The sequence below is a fragment of the Protopterus annectens genome, chromosome 5.part0, assembly GCF_019279795.1.
Source record: "Protopterus annectens isolate FY-2018-M chromosome 5.part0, PAN1.0, whole genome shotgun sequence".
NCBI classification, from domain to species: domain Eukaryota; kingdom Metazoa; phylum Chordata; order Ceratodontiformes; family Protopteridae; genus Protopterus; species Protopterus annectens.
In genome coordinates, this window is record NC_056735.1 from 828,994,064 (window position 1) to 829,016,077 (window position 22,014).

General features: G+C 36.2%; 1 protein-coding gene across 1 annotated transcript in view; it reads left to right on the forward strand.

Moving 5' to 3' along the window:
* The window catches only part of LOC122802849 (vitamin K-dependent protein Z-like), a 342,162-nt gene that overhangs the window by 7,307 nt on the left and 312,841 nt on the right, over positions 1-22,014 (forward strand). The window contains exon 2 of the mRNA XM_044072639.1: positions 2,500-2,663. Within this exon, the coding sequence (XP_043928574.1) occupies positions 2,500-2,663 (164 nt within the window). The remainder of the gene's footprint in view (positions 1-2,499; positions 2,664-22,014) is intronic.

Sequence of the window (22,014 nt, forward strand, 5' to 3'; positions counted from 1 at the left end):
CCACTTCATAATCTCGAAATACTGATATCTCGAATTTCAGTATTTCGCGACCATAAAGTCGAAACCTGCAAATAACGAACCTTTACAATCCCAAAACTACAAATCCCAAACACACAGCATACAGAACACCACACATAAACCACAACACCCACACTACAAAACAAATAAACACACAAAAACAAAACACCACACATCCACCAACTCCCCCCTGCTTATATATACTAAATCCAAGATCGCACAAACTGTAAAAGACAGTGCACTCACACCCAGACTTTCCACAGTGCCTCACACACACTCACACACACACACACACACACACACACACACACACACACACACACACACACACACACACACACACACACACACACCACATATAGACAAACACATAGACAAACACCAACACATCCAAGAATTACACTCATACGTTCACCTTCCTACCTTAACCCACACATACAGCTTACAATCTCACATACACTCAAACTCTCACCCAAAACCCTAACAAAACACTCACTTACATTACATTCCATGTAAATCCATACACTATGATGAACAGCATCCAAACAAAACAGCACACATCATGTAACGTAAAGCCATAACCACGAATTTGAAATATTCGTGTTCGCGATTATGCACTTTTGACATTTTAAAAATTCACCTTTACGGTCGCGAAATACTGAAATTCAAGATTTTAGTATTTTGCGATTATAAAGGGGAACCATATGTATATATATATATATATATATATATATATATATATATATATATATATATATATACATATATATATATATATATATATATATATATATATATATATATATATATATATATATTTATATACATACATACATATATTTCCTTTGACAGACATTATATCATCAGCCCTCGCCTACAACCTGACATTAGATGAAAAGAAGGTGGTTGGTATGTCTGTCTTTATCCCTTTTGATGATGTGAGGTATTGTCACCTATGCTAGAAGAAGTAGGGCAGTGGAGGTATAACACACATCAGCATAGCTAGCTGGAATTTTTGTAAAGAATTATATGTCATTTGTATATCAAATTAACTGTACAGAAGCTTGTGTTGAAAATATATTTGTAAATTTGCTTGTGTTAAAAGTATACCAACAGTGGGTCATGCTGGACAGAAAATAAATACACCTGCATGTCAGACTGTATTGTAACTGTTGAAATGACTATATTGCAACAGAATATACTGGATAAGAAAATGTTAATATGGTCTGATGAAGCAGTAGTGAAAGTGCTTACCAAGTTTTATTTATTTGGCAACTAAGTTTTATTTTTTTTGTAATAAATACATTCCACTTCAGCCAGTGTGTTACTCCATTGGTATTGTTCTGGGATTAACCTTGAAACATAGTTTGGAATTAAATGACTTGCTATAAGCCATAAAGACCAAAGGCGACTTCCTTGAGAGCATGAATTTCCACTAAGAAAAGACAGGAGGATATAAATAATGAGAGTAACAAGTCCAGAAGAAGTGAAGAAAAATATAAGAGAAAGAAATAGTTTGAGTGATAGGTGTAAATAGGAAATAGTCTCTAATATTGACAATTTTCTGCTAACTATAAGCAGAAGTACAGTGAAAGCCACCACCTAAATCTGAGATTGTTGCTCTCACAAAAGTGCAGTGCTCTTTTCAAGACATAAGGAAGGTGTTGTGCTTCTCTCCTTACTGGAGAAGTTCAAGAATGTTGATCTCTTAGATATGAATGATACATTGGCATACAAAACTGACAAACTGAATGAGGCAGTGGCTGCAGTCTTGTAGATACTAAATTGATCTCTGGCCAAAAAGCTAGAGCTGAATTGTCATACAGTGCTCTTTGGTCACTGACCAGTATCTATCCCAATCCTTGTATATAACCATAAGCAATGGCTAAGAATCAAAAGTAGGACAGCATGTCTTCAAGCATGGAAATAAGCTTTCTCTGGCTTAAGCTGTGTGATGGGGAGAGTATCTTGTGATATAGGATACCAGTGGGATAAATCTGCTTCTGCTTTGAATTTAAAATACTCCGTTGATACTTTTCAAGTATTTTGTAAAGGTGACCACTAGGCATCTCCTACTGGAGTTATTATAATATATCAAATTGAGGAGCCCTAGTCAGATGAAGGAAATTTGGTCTGCCTTGCTTATTTTGATGCCAGTACAACCCACTCTAAAAAAAAAAAAAAAAAAAAAAAAAAAAAAAAAAAAAAAGAAAAGAAATTGAGTGTGTAACACAGATTCTAAAAAATAGACTTCTAAACTATCAGGGTTTCCAGTTGCGCAAATAAATGCACACTAACAAATAGCAGATTTTCCCATTTTTTGATTTTATTCTGTGGTCATATAACATGCAGATATGTTCTCTACAGGGGCCACACTATGTTGTACTACACTTTCACCATTTTTAAACGGATACATTTTGAATAAAATGGACTATAGCTACTTTTATCAAGTACATACATTTCATATGTGTTCTTTCTTAGTGTTTCTATCACCCAGAGATGCAAATGCTGTACTTAGAAGACAAAGGCATGCCAATATAATGCATGTGGAGGAGATGATTGAAGGTAATTTGGAAAGAGAGTGTTGGGAAGAAAGATGCAGCTATGAAGAAGCAAGGGAAGCGATAGAGAACAGCGAGAAAACAGTATGTGAATTTTTATATACTGTTTGTCATTCATATTTCTTACTTCTCATTCATTTTTTCCTCCAACTGTGTTTTTATAAAGTTGTTAAAAAGTTGTCAAAGTACATGTACGCAGTGTGCATCCCTGGTATATGTGTTAACTCCAATATGACTTCTTAAATAAGAACAAAAAAACATTTATGATATACAAACTCAGAAATTGAATTTCCAGACACACAACATGCATATTTTGAAATTCATAATGCTTACTTATGTAAATAAGAAAATGGCTGTCAGTTGCCATTCCATTTTTAAGAATGCCATCCAACTGTATGAGTAATATCTGCATGTGTGTGTGTGTGTGTGTGTGTGTGTGTGTGTGTGTGTGTGTGTGTGTGTGTGTGTATCTTTATGAAGAATGATTCACTCTGTTTGAATGCACTAACTCATGGCATGAAACCACCCACTTACCATCATCTTGTGAAGTGACTTACAGTAAGGCATTACTTGTTTTGTCTTGTGTACTGATACTGTTAGGGAAAAGCTTTTGACGAGGAGCAGCATAAGAGTTACTGCTAAAGTTAGCACACATAATTAAATTGCTATAGTACCACTACTGTGCATTAATAGTTTTACACTGCTGATTTTTTTGATTTTTTTTTCTTTTTTTTTCGCTTTGCTCAACTTGGATGGGGGGGGGGGGGGCAGAAACAGCACCTGGTTGTCTTGCTCCTGAGTTTTAAGAGCGAGTATGAAACAGACCAGAATGCACTTTTTTTAATCCTCAGCTTGGAACTGATGGGATCAGCGACAGGACCTGACATTTATCAGCTAGGTTATTTATTTTCCTCTTCAATAGTGCCATATTAGAGAATGGTACCAGATGCTATATGAGTCAGCTATAGCTTGGGAACCATTGCTTTTAATCCTGATCTGTAAATGTACAATGAAAAGTGTGTTTGGGTGTGTAGATGTTAGCAATTGTCAGCCTTACCAGTCTGTGTTTACTTTATGGTTTTAAGGTCCATCAGGCTACGGATATTGTTTACTGCAAGTGATACAGATTTAGTGCTCCATACCATCACTTATCCATTGTCATCTGTGGTGCATATCATGAGACCATAGCTCTTGTCTATCACAGTGATGATAAAATATTACATTCTTTTGTCAGATATATTTGGAATAATAATAAATGTCAGAATTTAGGGAAATGGAGGCCTTTAGCTCCATTCAGTAATGACATACACTTTTCATGAAAATATTCATTAAAAAAACAAACTAAGGTTGATATAAAGTTGGTGGGTTGAGATGTTTATGAGAGGAAAAAGGATATAAGGGATGTTCTTTTAACAATTAGATACATTTTGTCTTTATAATATAAAACAATACAGCCATAAGGTCTACTGAAAACATGTCATACATATTAGCAGAGTATGGAGATTTTGTGATAAAACAGTAAACTAGACATGTGATGTATCTCTCTCTCTCTCCCTCTCAATATATATATATATATATATATATATATATATATATATATATATATATATATATACACACATATATATATATATATATATATATGTGTGTGTGTGTGTGTGTGTGTGTGTGTGTGTATGTGTGTGTGTGTGTGTGTGTGTGTGTGTGTGTGTATTATTTATTTATTTATTTTATTTATTTTACATTTGTTAACCGGGAAATTCCGACTGGACCAGGTCAATTTTCAGTGGAGGCCCGAGGAGAAAAGCTCTGTCATCAAGTTATACAAATACAGTAAATCCAGCATAATACACAAAACAGGTTACATCATGTATGCTGAGCATAGTAATATAACAAGAAATTAATAAAACACTCCAGGTAAAAGAAGATATAGAACACCGGTAAAAGACAATGTCAGTTACAGTACATCCAGCATAATACACAAAACAGGTTTTATCATGTATGCTGAGCATAGTAATATAACAACAAGAAATTAATAAAACTCTCCAGGTAAAAGAATATATAGAACATAGCTAAAAAGACAATGTCAGTTATACATTGTAAGAGAAGAAAATATATCAAGTAAGATTCTACAGTTAAAAGTACCCTTTCAGATGACCAAGCCTACAGGGGATCAGAGATCCACTATGTGATCATAGATATAGATATAGATATTTTACTCTCTTTGAGAGAAACCTGTAAATGTTCCAACATATCCTTGTTTGGCTCACGCTGGGCTATTTATGTGCAAAATATAAGGGTTAAAGGATATTATGGTAATGTAAGACTAGGCTTCTTAAGATCCTCATAGATTAATAACCTAAAAAATACCTATGAATCTTTGAACCTATAAGTAGTTTGAAAGAGAGGCAGAAATGAAGAACAGGAGGAGATGAGGTTGCCCATTAAGTCTCACAAGCTTTAGAACTGTAACCAGTAGTACAATAAGTACTTGAGGTGAGCGGTAGAACAGGAGGAAAGATATTTGCATACATATCATATGTGATTAATTATTTAATTATATGGATGAATAAAAAGATTATTGGATATGTTATCAGGATTTTGGACAATAAGTTAAGAATGGTTCAGTTACCAGATTATTATAATAAATGTATCACTCAAAGGCAAAATTGTTAGGGCAGAAACTGCTTTGGCAAAAAGGAGAGAAATGCTATGAAAATTATTTGGAAATGAGGAAATGGCAAAATTCAAAAATCATTTTAGGAAAAATGAAAGACATGGGATAGGAGAAGGTGTGTTAGAATGGCATACATAACTTCTTATTCCCTCCCACTGGTCCATCTACTCTTCAACACTATACATTCTTCTAACCATCGTTTCTCCTCTTGCTTCGCCCCTATCCACACCCCACACAATACTCATTAACACCACCTGTAACTAATGTGCAAGAATGTTTTAAGAGTGTAAGTGAAAATAGATGCAGCCATTAAAACACTGGCAGATCTGCAGGAAATTATTTATTACCTTGTGAAATGGAAATGAAGGGACTATCAGGGTCTAGTGATGAGATGGGATAAGATGAAGAAGAAGAGAAGGGTACACACTGCCCCATCAGGTTTGATACAAACAGTTAGCTCAATACATTTAGAGAAGGTGCAAAGCAGAATTTTTAGACTAACTAATGAAAACTACTGGAGATGTGAACTGGGGATCAGGGCTACATGGGTGCACATTTTTTGGGAGCACTCAACCGTAACTTAGTTTAACTCATTCCTTCCAGTGCAGCTCTAGAAGTTTCCATTATATTTTCCAATGAGAGGAGCCTAGACTTTTAGATATCACATTATATCCTCACATTTTAAACAAATGTTCATACATCTGGAACATGGAAGTTATAAATGAAGTGTAAATGGCAAACTATTCAGCACAAGTTATTTATTACAGTGGTAATATTCTTTAGGTATTAGGTCTTAAACTGGATTTCATAAGTCACAGTAAACACAGTAACTATTATATTTGTAATATTTTGTAAACAAGTTACAATATCTTACCAATCACTCTAATTACAAACATACTGTCAGCAGCATTTGTTCATCCGGGAAAGAGCTTTGGTATGAGGTTGAGCAGTTCTGTGGGTGCCACTTGGTTGTTGATAAATTTAAAGAAATATGACGGTTTTGACAATATAAATAGAAATTGTAAGAACAATTAATATTACTTTAGCATCAGTAGACAGAGGATATGTATTAATGCAGTTGTATTGCCCATCTTGTAGTCATTAAGATGAAATATTTAAATAACTTATTTGCAGCATAAGTTTAGAATTATTAATGTAGATATGACCAGGCAATATATTAGATGCCTACAGACTTCAATAGGATGCAACTAGACAAATGCCTGGAGGTGTCACTAGGTTTTAATGACTATAGGTAGGTATGGTAGACCTGTTGCAAGCAATCATAAGAAGAGAGATACAGTATGTTCAATCTCATATATCAAATAGCGTCAACGTCCCACTAGAGAAACAGCGTTCCTGCTAAAAAATAAAGTAAATCAGCAAGCCAGTCTCGTGCAGGAACGCTTAAGCTTGTATGCGATACAAACGTTAATATCCAGCGAAATCAAGTGATAAAATGATAGCACCAGCACATAGATTTAAACATCCAGGAACGTTCTTTATTAGAGTCAGTTAGCGCTTTCACCCTGAAAAGGGCTTCATCACACTGTACAAACCTTAAAAATATTATATTCATAGTCTCTTGTGCATGAAATAGCTAAATTGAGAATGTTACTATCTGTAATAGTGTATTTGAATTACTCATATTAAAATTTATTCATTCATTGAATTTCAATATTGTGCCCATTCAAAACTTAATTATGTGCAAGTCATCTTTATATATAAATAATTCTTAATAAAAATAATTTTGCATGTGTATATATAAAGATGACTTGCACATAATTAAGTTTTTAACATACATTTTATTAGATGAATTAAATATTCTCGTTATTATGAGTTTAATATGTTGATTTTAAACTATATTGAATGTTAGTGATGCATAGATTTGAAATAGGAGTTTGGCACCATCTGGTGGATGAATAATGTATAATGCTTGAATGGGCACAATATTGAAATTCAATGAATGAATAAATTTTAATATGAGTAATTCAAATACACTATTACAGATAGTAACATTCTCAATTTAGCTATTTCATGCACAAGAGACTATGAATATAAATTGTACTACAGCTTGAAATTAATTTAATTGCATCAATTAATTGAATTGTTTGAATTTTAACTGCTATGACTATATAAGGACTGTGCCTTTTTTAAGGTTTGTACAGTCTGATGAAGCCCTTTTCAGGGTGAAAGCGCTAACTGACTCTAATAAAGAACGTTCCTGGATGTTTAAATCTATGTGCTGGTGCTATCATTTTATCACTTGATTTCGCTGGATATTAACGTTTTTATCGCATACAAGCTTAAGCGTTCCTGCACGAGACTGGCTTGCTGATCAATCTCATATATGGTTGAAATACATTGAATTAAAAGCGTAACTAAACTTAGAAAGCAAAAATATCTCTGCTCACACACATACACACACACACACACGCACACACGCACACACGCACACACACACACACACACACACACACACACACACACACACACACACACACACACACACACACACACACACATATATATATATATATATATATATATATATATTGGTTCCCATCTTCAGAATCTCGAAATCCTGAAACCTCGAAATTCATATAGTAGAGAATTCCGAAATTCTGAACGGAAATCTGCATAGAACACGGAATGGGATATTTCCATTTTCCTCACTGTAGTGTGATCTCAGAGTTGATATTTTTAAGTAGCGGGGTTTGAGGGCTTCAGGGGGGCTTACAGAAACATTTAAATAGTTTTTTTGGGGGAGGATTTGTTTCAGAATTTTGATATTCCAAAATATCGATCATATGTGATTCTGAAGTGAATCCACACACACACACACACACACACACACACACACATATATATATATATATATATATATATATATATATATATATATATAGATATATATATATATATATATATATTCATGCATGGATATACTAGATTTTAGCTAAATACATTTTCATCTAAACACAAATGACTCAGTCTGACTGCTGCTTTGTTTTTTTGATCATAGAAAATGCAATGTAAATTAGGGTTGATCAGTATTTGTGCCTTGCTAATACTCACTGTTATATCTTTATTTCCTGGAAGTTTGTTTGTGCATCTGGATTGATTCACCATGTGAGGAGTTTTCTCTTTTTTCGGCAGTTGTGCGAATGTGGGTTACAATATTTAATTAAGATGGGTGTGAGGGTGCATGGGGACTTGCCCCTAGAAAAAAAGAAGTGCCTGAGAGATATTTGCTGTATATGTAGTTTTGGATGTAATATGATTTGGCTAAATATTTTTTAGATTACATGCATGTTAGATTATTTTTGGATGATTTATGATTAGATTAAATGTGTCTTAGATAAAGCATTATAAATTCATAATTGTAATAAATGGTTTGAATATTATATAATATTTTAGAAAGTAGAATAACTAATTAACATTAGTTTGTCTTCTAAGAAAAATATATATTATTCAATTGTTTGTATATAAAACTAGTTTTTGTCAGATGTTTTGCTATAATTTTTATTAACAATGGAATCTTGAGTATCTAAAATGTATATACCTATATAACTAACACAAATGAATTGACCCTAAACTGTAGTTAGATAACCTAGCCAAGTCTGAGTTTTGATTAAGCAGCAAAAACTTTATTTTTTTATTTTTAAAACTAATTTTAGATATTTTTTGAAACAAATAAATTGATTGATTCATGTATCTCTTTAATGAACTTTCTCATCTGCAATTCTCAATACAATATCAGCAGCATATATTTGTATTTTTGACTGCTATAGTTCATTAAAGGCAAAATATTCAATTTTAATTTAATTTCTAATGTCATTTTCAAGATGCTTAATTTCTAATGCAAACAATAGTTAGAAAAGACAGCAGCACTTGTTTGTCCCTGTAGTTATTTTGATCTGTTGAGACAAACATGATCCAATATTTGCATAGGCTTTGGAATCCTGGAATATATCATTTACTCAATAGATGGACAGGGACAGGTTCATAACCCAGAGACTGCCCATGCTATGGAACAGACTTTCCATACATGTCAAGCAGAGCACCTCACTTTCCCTCTTTAAGAGAAATCTTGATGAGTGGATGGGAAATACAAAATTCACCCCAGGGATCACTCCAGTGACTTTACTCGACAGAGGCACTGGGAACTAAGATCGGGAGACAAAATGCCAGGGTAGTCCTATGGGCTAGGCTTGTAAAGGCTCCAGAGCCAATAGCCCAATCCACACTTATGAACCTATGAAACACATTGTGAAAGATTTTTCTGTCTTTCATATTTCTAAAAGACTACATACCTGCTATGTTCATTTCTTATGCAGTATATATTAACATCAGCATACATTTGTGCTCTTATCTGTGGATGCACTAGTTTAGTAATAACCTTTGTAAACCCTCCTATTCCTCTTATACTAACAATGTGAGAGAAAATTTATAATGAACTGTACATAATGAAAAAATAATAATAAGAGGATAATACTCTGTATCCATTTTTTTTATAAAATAAAGATACTTAGAATAAATTAACATAGATCCTAAACCTTTACTCTGTAATGAATAAATAAATGAAGCATCATCGTCAATACTTGTATTACTTAGACATATTTCCAACAATTTCACTAATTAACTAGTAACTAATCCTATACGGAATATGAATAACATGTAAACAATACTAATTGTTCTTTTCCATAACTTTTTCTCTTAATTCCATTGCTATAACGTGCTCCCATATTTAACAAACACAAGAAGTTTATATTATCTTATTTTTATTTAATTACTTAAACATTCAATTACTGATGATACAAGACATATAAGTACCTCTTGTTATACTCTACCTTTCTCTTTTCTACTTGCTTATTTTAAATTTGTAAATAGCATCTGCTGTGTATAATTGAAAGCCTTGACAGCTTCAGAATTAAGCACTCTATTCTGCCCCTGGTATTTACTAGCAGTGCTACAATATTGTGTCCAAACCGACATTGTTTACCTTCTTAGTATAGTGAGCAGCATTACCCACACAGATTTTTCTTGATTATGTACTCCCGATCAGCGGAGAAATACAGAGAAATGTATTATCAATAGGAAGGTAAGCAACATAGACACTGGTCCGGAGTGGAGATCACTAATGGAAATCATGGAGATGGTGTATAGTAAGGTGCGAAGTGAGTAGTGCGCCAAAACATGACATGGAAAGGTGCAACATTAAAAAATAGGTACAGCAATTTCAACACACTTTGAAGTATACTCAGGAGATGTGGGATGTAAAATTAAGACTGCAATGTGCTGCAATAGCACACACCATACCGGACAACAATGAGGAGTGTTAGTTGTGCAGTCATACCATGATGGGAAGGTAATTAAAAAGGAAAAGATAGTTCTCCAGTTTTTGACATAGGACACGTGAATAGTAATGCTGTTATCTGCTGTCACTCAGTGAGACATACAAAAAGTAATTTCTAAACAGGGCATGCCATGTTTGGCACAAAGAGGATCAAAACCCTCCATCTGTCAAATACCAGTAGAATTTCTCCTATCACAACTATTCACTGAATCATTCTTGTATTTCATTAATTGCATTTTTACACAGAGATAAAATGGTCATTTTCACTGGATTTAAACTCCTACATGCCTAACTCACACTTTTTTTACTTTTACGCTACAGAAAAAACTGTGCAGCAGTTACAACAAAACATGCATTTGAAGAAATACAATCATCAGTGCATGTGAAAGACTATGGCCATGGTGAAAAGGGAGTAAAACACTTGGGAGATCAAACCGTCCACCTCTGAAAGTGTGACAACAAAGTAGATTTTCTCACATCATATCTCCTCAGTAAGATATTCTTGCATGCCTTTAGCCCAGCAGACCAGACACTGTGGGAAGTCACCCCTCACCCTAGAAACTGTCATCACTAGGTCATGCCTCAGTAAGTCAGGCAATGCTGGGCAAGGAAGCACACCAGCCAGAATTTTGAGCATGTTTTCATTCGGCTGAATTGAGCATTATAATTTCTGTCAAGAATCTCCACACTGGGTCTATATCATGTGATAGAACATTTAGTTACTCGAATAACTAAAGATCGATCACTAAATATCGAAGGCCCAAAACCAGAAACAGCAGTTTCCACTCAGGGAAACAAGTCATTTGGCCATTACACGTATTTTGCCCTGTCTTCAATGTGGAGCGATCTCAGAGTTGGCATATTTAGATGGGGGTGTGGGGGCGAAGCCCACCACTTCATTTGTGTTTATTTTATTTTTATTTATTTTTTATGTAGGGCAACGCCATTGTTTCCCTGAGTTTCCCTGCCTTTCGTTGCTTTGGGTCTTGGATATTTAGTGATCGACATTTAGTTATTTGGTTAACTAAATGTTCAAACATGTAATATAGACCCTCCACATTAGCTCTGCCAGCTCCTTATAGGTGACATAATTGCTACCCCCACTAGCACTGCCCCTAGTAGGTACCAATGCAAAGGCAGAGCTACCAGATGCAGGTGATGCAGATACAGCAGGGGGAGTGGAGGCAACTCTGGCAGCCTGTAACCCAGATGTGCTGGGCACCTCTAGTGGTGGAACTGCCTCTGCTCTCTATGGTGGGATGATAAGCCATGCCAGAGTGGTCAGTTCAGGTCTCAGTGTTACTGTACATAGATGTAACAAAGGAAGGACAACCCCAAAATTCACTTAGTGACCCCCACTGGTTCTCCCTTCTGTTTCAGCTGACCAAGAGCTATCACCAATTATCGCACAAAAGGATGGATGTGCTCACACAACAGAAGGATTATCTCATCTACCCCTGTCTAAAGAATCTCAGTCTCATGGTTTGTAAGATAAACATTTGATTTAATTGATGCACCTATATTCAGAGGATGTGCTACAGGTAATAAAGGATTCCAGAAACGCCGCAACTGGAAAACATTTTCTATTTGGTGCCACAAGACAAAATGGGATCCTTTCAAGTTAGAGGTGTTCTTTAACCTCCATTAACTCTGTAAGCTGCTCAGAAGATGACTGGCATACACTTCTATCAAGGTACAATTGTCATTTAGCTCAGGTTGTCTTCCATTAGGTCCACCTCTTTCTTTAAGGGCTGAGATAAAGCAATTCCTAAAAAGGTTTTTGTTACAAGCCTTGATGTCTATCCCTCCTTTTTTGATTCTCCAGAAGGATAATTTCTCTTATAACAATTCCAACATTTATCCCTAAGGTAGTCACAGAAATGTCTCTAATTCAGCTTGTTCACCTCCTTGCAATTATTCCTAATACTTGAATCAAAGAGAAAATGAGTCTATACTTGTTTGATATACACATACAACTGCCATTTTATTTCTACAAAATAAAGAAAATTAGAAAATATGAACAGTTATTCAGATGTTCATAGGTAGGTACTAGGCTAGCTGCCCTTGCGGGCCATTTTAAGCCCAGTTGATGTCCCTTTTTTGTGCAAAAAATAACCTATCCAGTATAGTTATATATGGGCCTTAACCATCCCATGGCTGATAGTTATATATTACCCCTAATGAGAATAACTGGGATCATACCACCGATAATTTCAGGGTACCCATCCATGGAATAAATCATTCCGGAACTGGCTCTGTCCATAAGTAATACATGGGGCAGTCCAGAGATAAATTTTCTATTTCCTGTGCATAGATCTAAGTTGTGCTTAAATGTGGACAAGGATGAACTTATGTGGATGGGATGTCTATTCCAGACCAGCAGTATCCTCTGAAAAATATACCTGTCCCTCCAAACTGTTCTGTTGACCTTGCAGAAGAGGATTAGATCCCTAAAACAAGCATTTCTGATGTTATTTGACTTGCTCATATGTATTTAATTCAACAGTTATGAGTCATAGGATGCCTTGTATGCCAGAAACAGGTCATCTCTTATGAGTCAGTAGGATACCTAGTATAGTGACAGGGTTTGAGATGGTCTATGTAGAGTTTAGGTGTTGTATGCTTTTATTAAGGTATTTCTGTGGGTGTTCCAGTTGTTGCATTTGATGGGACTGATACATACCAAAAAGGTCATTATATCCAATGACGGGCCTAATGAAGGTTGACTAAAGGGGACAATGACATTTCTAGATCTAGACACAATCTCTTTGTTTATAAGCTGTGCAGTATAGAAGGACTTTCTTGCAACTATAAACACATGTTGGCCAAAAGTTAGGTCACTGTCCACATAAGTGCCCAAATCTTGAGCAATCAACTCTTAGAAGTATATTTTTAATGTGGTATGTTCCCTGGGATAGACAACTTTCCAAAAGATATAACAATGCATGTTTTACCAGTTCATGATTTTGGTGTCAGTTATTTATTTGGGACAAACCTTTATGCAAGATGGATAAATGATTTGGTGATTCAATGACTGTTCCTCACTTGCAGTCACTTGCAAACTTAGTCACCCAGAGGCCATTGAAATTGGCTTTTACTAAGGAAAAGAAGATGCCAAGCAGGAGAGGTCCTAGCACTGAACCCTGGGGGGGGGGGGGGGGACTCCACTAGTGACTGGTCTATTTGTGGAGGTAACTTCCCATATTTTGATTTCCTGCATCCTATTAGTGAGAGAGTTGGCAATCCAGCAGGTGACATAGGGGTTTATTCCCAGTTTATTTAGCTTTTCTACTAGACTGAATAGGGAATTGTGCCAAAATCGTTGGCCAAATTGAGGTATGCAATGTACACCATTTTGCTTCCATCTATTACTTTGGTGACCATTTCTAAAATATCCACCAGGCTGAGTAAGCACAACCTGCCTGTTGCTCGTCTGGTCAGGATAAAACAGACTAACATCTGTGGGTTCTGTTCAAGCAGCGTTATTATGTACAATCACATCAGGATTGAGGCTTATTAATTTTAACTCAGATAAACTTATAAACAAACTAGCTGTCACACTCATACATGTTCACACTCTGGCTGCACTCTCAAAATGGCACTGAAGCTAGCATGTGCTTGCTATTTATATGCACGTGCTGTCCTTGGAAATGCTTCTTAAAGGTACAGCACACGCACTATTTTACATCCTCCCTCTTTCAGAAATGAGTCTTGCATTATTGACGACATTAACTGACATGCAATTGATACAAAATAATTGTTTGACAAGCAATTATACAGAACTAAATATATCTAGACAATTATGCACAGGATGCTATGTATTTCACACTAGGTCTGGAAATATGACCAAATCACTTGACATAGAAATTAGTACTAGGTCTAGCAACTGGGACTGCCTCTGCTGAATGTTCAACTTTGGGGACATAAGGAACATCATCAGGAACAGAAGTGGAAGTTAAGACACGTTCTGCAACAGGAACATTGTCTGGATTGCTCTGAGATCTAGAGCAGGGGTGTCCAACCTTTTGGCTTACCGGGGCTGCACTGAGTGAACAGAAATGGTCTTGGGGCCGCATATAAAATATATCATATAGTTAACTCTTTTGTTGCTGTGGAAGACCACAGTCGAACTCCTGGCTGTACTGTAGGTGCATTTGAACAATGAATAAATGTAATGAATGCCTAATATTTGCCTTAAAATTCTAATTCTCATTCTAATTCTCTAATCTAACAGTTAACTCTAACATCTTAGGTGTTATATATATATTTACAAATAAACAGATATTCACAACAGCACTAGCATTTCTCGCTGGGAAAACAACTCCAGCAGTCCAACTATGTAAAATGTCAGCATCAGCAGTCCTACAATACTATAATCCACAAAAATAACCCAACAAATTTGCAATAAAGTAAAGAATTCACATTAGTGACTTAATAAAACAATTCTGAATAAGCTACAAGAGGGTCTCACCCAAATAACTGGTGCCAGAAATATGGCCTCAAGCTAAATGCCAAAAAATGCATCAACATCCCCTTTGAGGAGAGTGATGTCCGCACAAATTATCACATTAATAATAATGTTCTAACCACGCAATCAGTCGCATGGTACTTGGGCACCCAGGTTGATAGAAACCTGACTTTTGACCACCACGTTGTCTCCGTTGTATGGAAAGCTTTTTACATGGCCCACTTCACTAGTAAGGGTATCTCATCCAGTGACAAGGAGGTCACAACATCCCTGTATTCTTCCTTTACAAGAGCCATCATTGAGTGCAATGCCCCTTTTGGCATGTGCCTCAGCAAAACACCCTGCCAAAAGAAAGACTACAACCATTTCTGACAAAAAAGGCCAAAGGACTAAGTTCACTTAGTTATCCAAACAGACTAAAAAGTTTCTTGCTTTCCTCTGTCTCTCACTGGCCCCTATAAATTTCATCACTGGCTTGCTTTCCAGGCTAAGAAAAATCCTGCCTTAAGAGACTTCCTCTACCTCAGAAATATTAGTTATATTTAAAACACTCACTACAAAGGCCACAGCCTTCACTGCAACATAAACAAGCCACTTTGTATGGACAGATTCTTGACACAAAAACCTTCAACTTCTGTAAAAAGCTTCTCTCATTATCAAACAATGTAGATCAGCAACACGACAACTGGATGGCTGGATGGATAGCCATAAATGTAGTCCTTGGGTAAGTAGCATAGCCTTCATTAAACCAGATGGAAAATCCACATACTAACCTTTCCCAGCTGGATGGCTAAGATCTAATATTGGTTACTCGAGTCTACTTGCCCAAGAAGAGGGGCCTGTTTAACTAAGAATTCCATTTGCAAAAATATATTCAGTATAGATATTAAATAGCTATCTCTCTTACACACACACACACACACACACACACACACACACACACACACACACACACACACACACACACACACACACACACAAAATAAGCCCCTACTTGTAAAATAGGCAACCTCACTAATCACATGACCCCCACTCACTGAATAAAATTGTCTGGAAGTCAAAATATCTGAAAAAAAATCATAACAGTGATGGATTCATCCATGCAATTTCCCACCACCAAAAGGACCATCAATAAATCAACAAACAACTGCTTGGCAAAAAGTAAATCAATAAGAAAACCAATGCTACATACTGGTGTAAACATATAACTTGTGTCAAACCCAGGTTAATCCATACCAAAAGATTGTTTCTGAGCTTCAGCTATGTACAAACAACTTTCTACTGAAAACTTGTTAACTCATTGATATTTGCCTTGCTGTAATTATAACTGTAAAAAAAACAATGTTTTTATGTTTATTCTGTACCTCAATGATTCTCACTGTGACGAGATGTAATCTCTGCCGTATTGTATGAGTACTACATCCATGATTTCCTCTCTCTCTCTCTCTCTCTCTCTCTCTCTCTCTCTCTCTCATATATTGTATTATATTGTTTTATGTTATTTTTGGAACATTTCTCCCCAGGCCTCTGAAATTGGACCTGTGTCCAGTCGGACTTTCCTGGTAAACAAATGTAAAATAAAATAAAATAAATAAAAATAAACTTCACTCCAATCTAAAGCCATTTGACATTCAGACATTTTAATTTGTGCAGAAGTAATTCACAGACTGACAATTTACTGAGCTATAATGCTGACCTTTGCTTTTGAAAAAAATCAAATTCCCAGACTTTGTCAATAGCTCAAAGTGTAGAGAGGATTATTTATTATGTATTTATTTATTTTTGGAAAACATCTTTAAAACTGTTAAATTGATTACACACCCAGAAACACAGAAAAGTTATTGTGATATGTAAACCACAGATGCTGCAAGAAATCAAAGTCACATTAGCACTCTATGCTTATGTCCGAACCGCTGAATCATACCTGTCAATTCCAAAAGAAGTAAAGTAGCTTAATAAGAAGGTTATTTGCAAGGTTACATGGCAGTTTATGTTGGAAATAAGCAGAGACATTAAAAAAGGCTCCGTTTCTCATAATTATGCCGAAAAGTCTTCCAAGGTAAATACAACCTTCTGATTTAGTATGGAAGCATACCTCTCAACCTTAGAGCAAGAAATCTGGACAAAGCGAAAAATAAAAGTGGGACACAGGCCCAAAAATAGTTATGCATTACAGATACCATTGAAACAACTGTAGCTGCAAACATTATACATCACTTATAATCTTTCTATCCCATCATTGTCAGTTAAACATTATGGCTCATTCAGTCCTGCCTTCTTTTGCAACAAAGAAAGCCATGCTTTGAAATGACAGATGCATTAAAAATAATAAATAAAAACACACTGCATCAACATCCTGCAACTTCCTACCTGCAAGCAACCACAGAGCTTTCACTGAAACTAGGGCTGCTTATTTCCCTAGAATGACAGCTCGCCCTAATTAAGTCTAATGGTATACAATCTACCAGGATCTGGACTACCTGAAATAAATTAAATTATGGCTTGCAAATTGAAAGTACACTTTGTTTAATTAAACTATATTTCTAAGCCCACATTATATTTTTTCATTAACATCCCAATATCCATTTCCAGGTCACTTTACAAGACATTGGCAGTGGTAGACTTGGCATCCTTCAGAACCCCACAGGCCCACACTAACACTACTAGCATTGTCCATTAAATGTAAATATCCATCCACTGTAAATGACAAGAAGCTATGTCTTAAAAAATCTACTTTTGACATGCATACCCAAGTATCAGGTTTTGAAACAAAGAAATATATTCTCCACAGTCCGTAAGTCTCTGTCTTTAATAATCATCTACTGTTGCAGCACTCCCAACACATAAGCACACACATACACACTAAAACCCCCAACATTTAACAAATGACATTGTGCCCACTTGATTTGCCAGTATTGATGATCCACCAAAGCTATGCTTACTGTTGTACCACATGTACCACTGCTTAGAACCCACCAATGAAAAAACAGTACTAGGTGCAAACAGTACTAGGTGCTTTTTTGTTTGTCTGAAATAACAATACAACTTTATATGCTACAGTCCCACTTAGTCAATCCACTACCGACCCATTAACCCTAGGCCGCTGTCTCATTCTTACTCCCTGGAATTGCATTACCTTGGATGACTACTTTTATTTCCTAAGCAAAAGACACAAATTGGAAGATGAGGCAAAAATCCATACGTTCTTTGAAAATCCATACAGTTAAGAGGTATGAGTTCAGGTTCAAACAACACTATCCCTGTCAGGAAAGCCGCAATTTAATGTAAGTGTACTTTTAATGTACAATATATTTGTGAGCTAACTTGTTTGTGTTCAGTAGGTAGACTGATCATTGTTAGCCTCTTTGTGCATGCGTCTTTCTCTCTGTCATGCACACATATACACACACAAACACACACACACACACACACACACACACACACACACACACACACACACACACACACACACACACACACACACACACACACACACACTCTTCTTCTACTTTTACGCACACAATTCTGCTTTCATGCATGCACTCACTCCATACTTACCTGTTAACACAGGTAAGTGCTGGTGGCAAATCCATACACGAGTTCCTCTTCAGTGAGAACACACACACACTGATTGTTCGGCGCAAAATAATGGCGTAAACACACTGACCCTTTTTTGGCACAAAAACAAAACTAGAAGGGTGCTTTGGCACATGCGCACACCGACATTAGCGTTACAGGTCATGGGAGTGGAAAACACAAAGCAAAAAAGTGTTTTGGGGCATGCGTACATCGATGCTGCAGTTAGAGATTGAGGGCCGCATGGAAGAGCTCTGAGGGCCGCATGCGGCCTGCAGGCCGCAGGTTGGACACGTCTGGCCTAGACAGAAGTCTCTGAGCATGCGAGCCAAGTATATTGTCATGGGATATGTTTCTGAGATTTAGTAAATTTAAAAAAAATCTGTATTATCAAGCTTTGACTTCTCTAGTAATTGCTTTGTACTCTGTTCAGCTAGTCCATTTGACTGTGGGTATTCTGGACTACTAGTAACATGTTCAAAGTTCCATTCTTTTGCAAATTTCTGAAACATCTGACTGGTAAATTAGGTACCATTGTCAGAGATAAGCTTCTGTGGACTCCTATGGACTGAGAAACAATGTTTCACCTTGGTGATAACAACAGTGGATGTTAAGTTAGGTAGTAAATCGAATCTCAAACCAATTTGAATAAGAGTCTACCAACACTGAGTAATGCTGATTGTTCCACTTGAATATATCAGTGGCTACTGTTGACCAAGGTAGTCCAGGAACTTGACTTAGATGAAGTGGTTCTTTTTGCAAATGTGGTTTAGTAATATTTCATAATGAACAAGAAGAAAGTACTTTATCAATGTCTTTTACTAGAGCAGGCCAAAATACTAGTTCTCTCACCCTTCTTTTGGTAGATTCGGAACCTGGGTGATTACGATGCAAAAGCTGGATATATTCATGTTGTAAGGAAGCAGAAACAACAATTTTAGGAACTTTGGAAATAATACAGTCTTCGACCAACATCTCATCCCTGTAAGGAAAATAAATTTGGACTTCAGGTGGTATGCTAGATTGCTTCGATGGCCATCTAACATTAATGAAGCGGATGAGATTTTGCAAAACTGGATCAGTCTTTGTATAATCTCTCAGCTTATCAAGTCTAATGGTAGAAATATTATGCACTTCCATGACATCAAAGTCAAAATTCTCTGCATCAAGCTATTCCATTTTATTTCTGGGCAATCTGGATAAGGTATCAGGCAGATAAAGAAATCTGTCATTTGTATAGATCATTTTGAAGTTGTACTTTCCATTTGAAACATCATTCTTTGTAATCTCGCTGGAGCTGAATGGATAGGCTTCTTTAAAATAGTGACTAGAGTTTGATGATCAATTTCAATTTGAATAGCTCGACCATAAATATAATTATGAAACTTTGAACATGCAAATACTATTGCCAAAAGTTCTTTCTCGGTTTGATGATATTGCATTTCAGTTTGGGTAAGAGTTCTAGATGCATAGGCTACTGGTCTGACCTATTGTAGAATAACTGCACCAAGACCAAATTTTGAAGCATCACAGGAAAGAGTTACTGATTTATTGACATCATTGTATCTTAGCAGGTACGTGGGGTGACAATTTTCTGCTTAAGGTCTTCAAATGCACTGTAGTGCCATTCCAACAAAGACCATGTAACATTTTTGCATGTTACCACTCTCAAAAACACTGTCAATTCACTGAAGTCTGGTATAAACTTGCCTAAATAGTCAACCATACCAAGAAAATACTGTAGAGCTTGAACATTATCTGGTGCTGGCATCTCAAGAATGGCTGCTTCCTTGGACGAGTCTAGTCGCAAGGCACTGCTAGTAAATAAATGACCTACATATGTAACTTGTGGTAGGCTGAATTTGCACTTTAGAGAACTGAGCTTCACGTTCACTTCACCTGCTCTGTATAGAACTTTCCTAAGATTTCTGTCATGCTCTGCTTCACTATTGCCTCCAACCAATAAATAATCTACTATTATGACAAAAGTATAACCTGAACAAATTTTCTCCATTGCATGCTGAAAGACTTCACTTGCAGAATTTCTTCCAAATGTCATCCTGAGGAATCTATATCTTCCAAATGGGGTAATGAATGTAGTCAGTAGTGAAGATCTGCAATCAAGCATCACTTGACAAAATGAACTATTTACATCCAAGACAGAAAAAAATAGTGGCATTTGGTATTATGGCTGCGACTTCCTCAACTGTACGCATAGGATGATGTAATCTCTTTAATGCTTTGTTCAAATCTCTTGGGTCAATGCATATTCTGATTTCATCTGAGCCTTTTTTTTTTGGGCAGCTGCCATGGATGACACACATTCGGTAGGTTCTGTAAGTGGACAGATTACACCTTGCAGTACCATTTTACCCATTTGAGCTCTGACGTAATTCTGCATAGCTATTGGAAGTTTTGTTGTTGGTTTGACCACTGAACTGACCTCTGGGTCTAACTTCATAGAATACACAACTGGAAGTTTGCCTAACTTGTCATCAAAAACATCAGCATAATTTGAGAAAATAGCACCAGTGAAATTAGAACTGAGACATGTGTTTATATGATGAACTTTTTTGGTAAAGGAAACCAGATTCATTCTCAAACTGCCTCTGAAACCCAGTGATGACTGCACAGGTCTTCAGACTACATAGAATAGTAAGCTGTAACAGTTCCTAGCCAAATAACATGAAAGCACTACTGAGCCTTTGGTCTGAATTTCTTCGCCTCCATAACCAACAAGTTTTGCACAACTGGCCACATTAAGTTGCTCACCAGCTGTCACCTTAACAAATGTGTCTGCTGACATAACATTTTGAAGCAGTGCCGACTTTGAGCTCGGTGGATTTACCATTGATCTGGACAGTACAAAACATTTCATTCTTTGCCAACATATTTACTGCATCAGTCTTTTCAGCAATTACTGATAAACCATCTACATAAAAAAGTAGGGTTGCAGCTTTCTATATGATAATTTTGCTTTTTTAAATGACCCTTCTTCACAACTCTTTGAGGTTTACTTGATTTGCAAAACTTTTCAAAATGGTTTCATTTTTTACACTTGTGGCATTGCTGACTAAATGTTAAGCACTTTTCTCTTTTAGACTAACAATTGGCACCACAATTGTGACAGTTAACAATAAAGCTTGATTTGGGTTTTGCTGACTCACTCTTGTACTGCACTGTGCATGTCCTTTTCACTGAACTAGTTTTGGAACCTGCCGGAAAACTACTTGTTTTACCTGCCACACCCGCAAGGGTTACAGCTGCCATGTGCTTAGGCCTACTTCTGCTAACCATGTCTTGCATGCTGTCTGCATTTGCTCTGTTGCCTGCTGAAACTATGCTCTTATCACTTTCT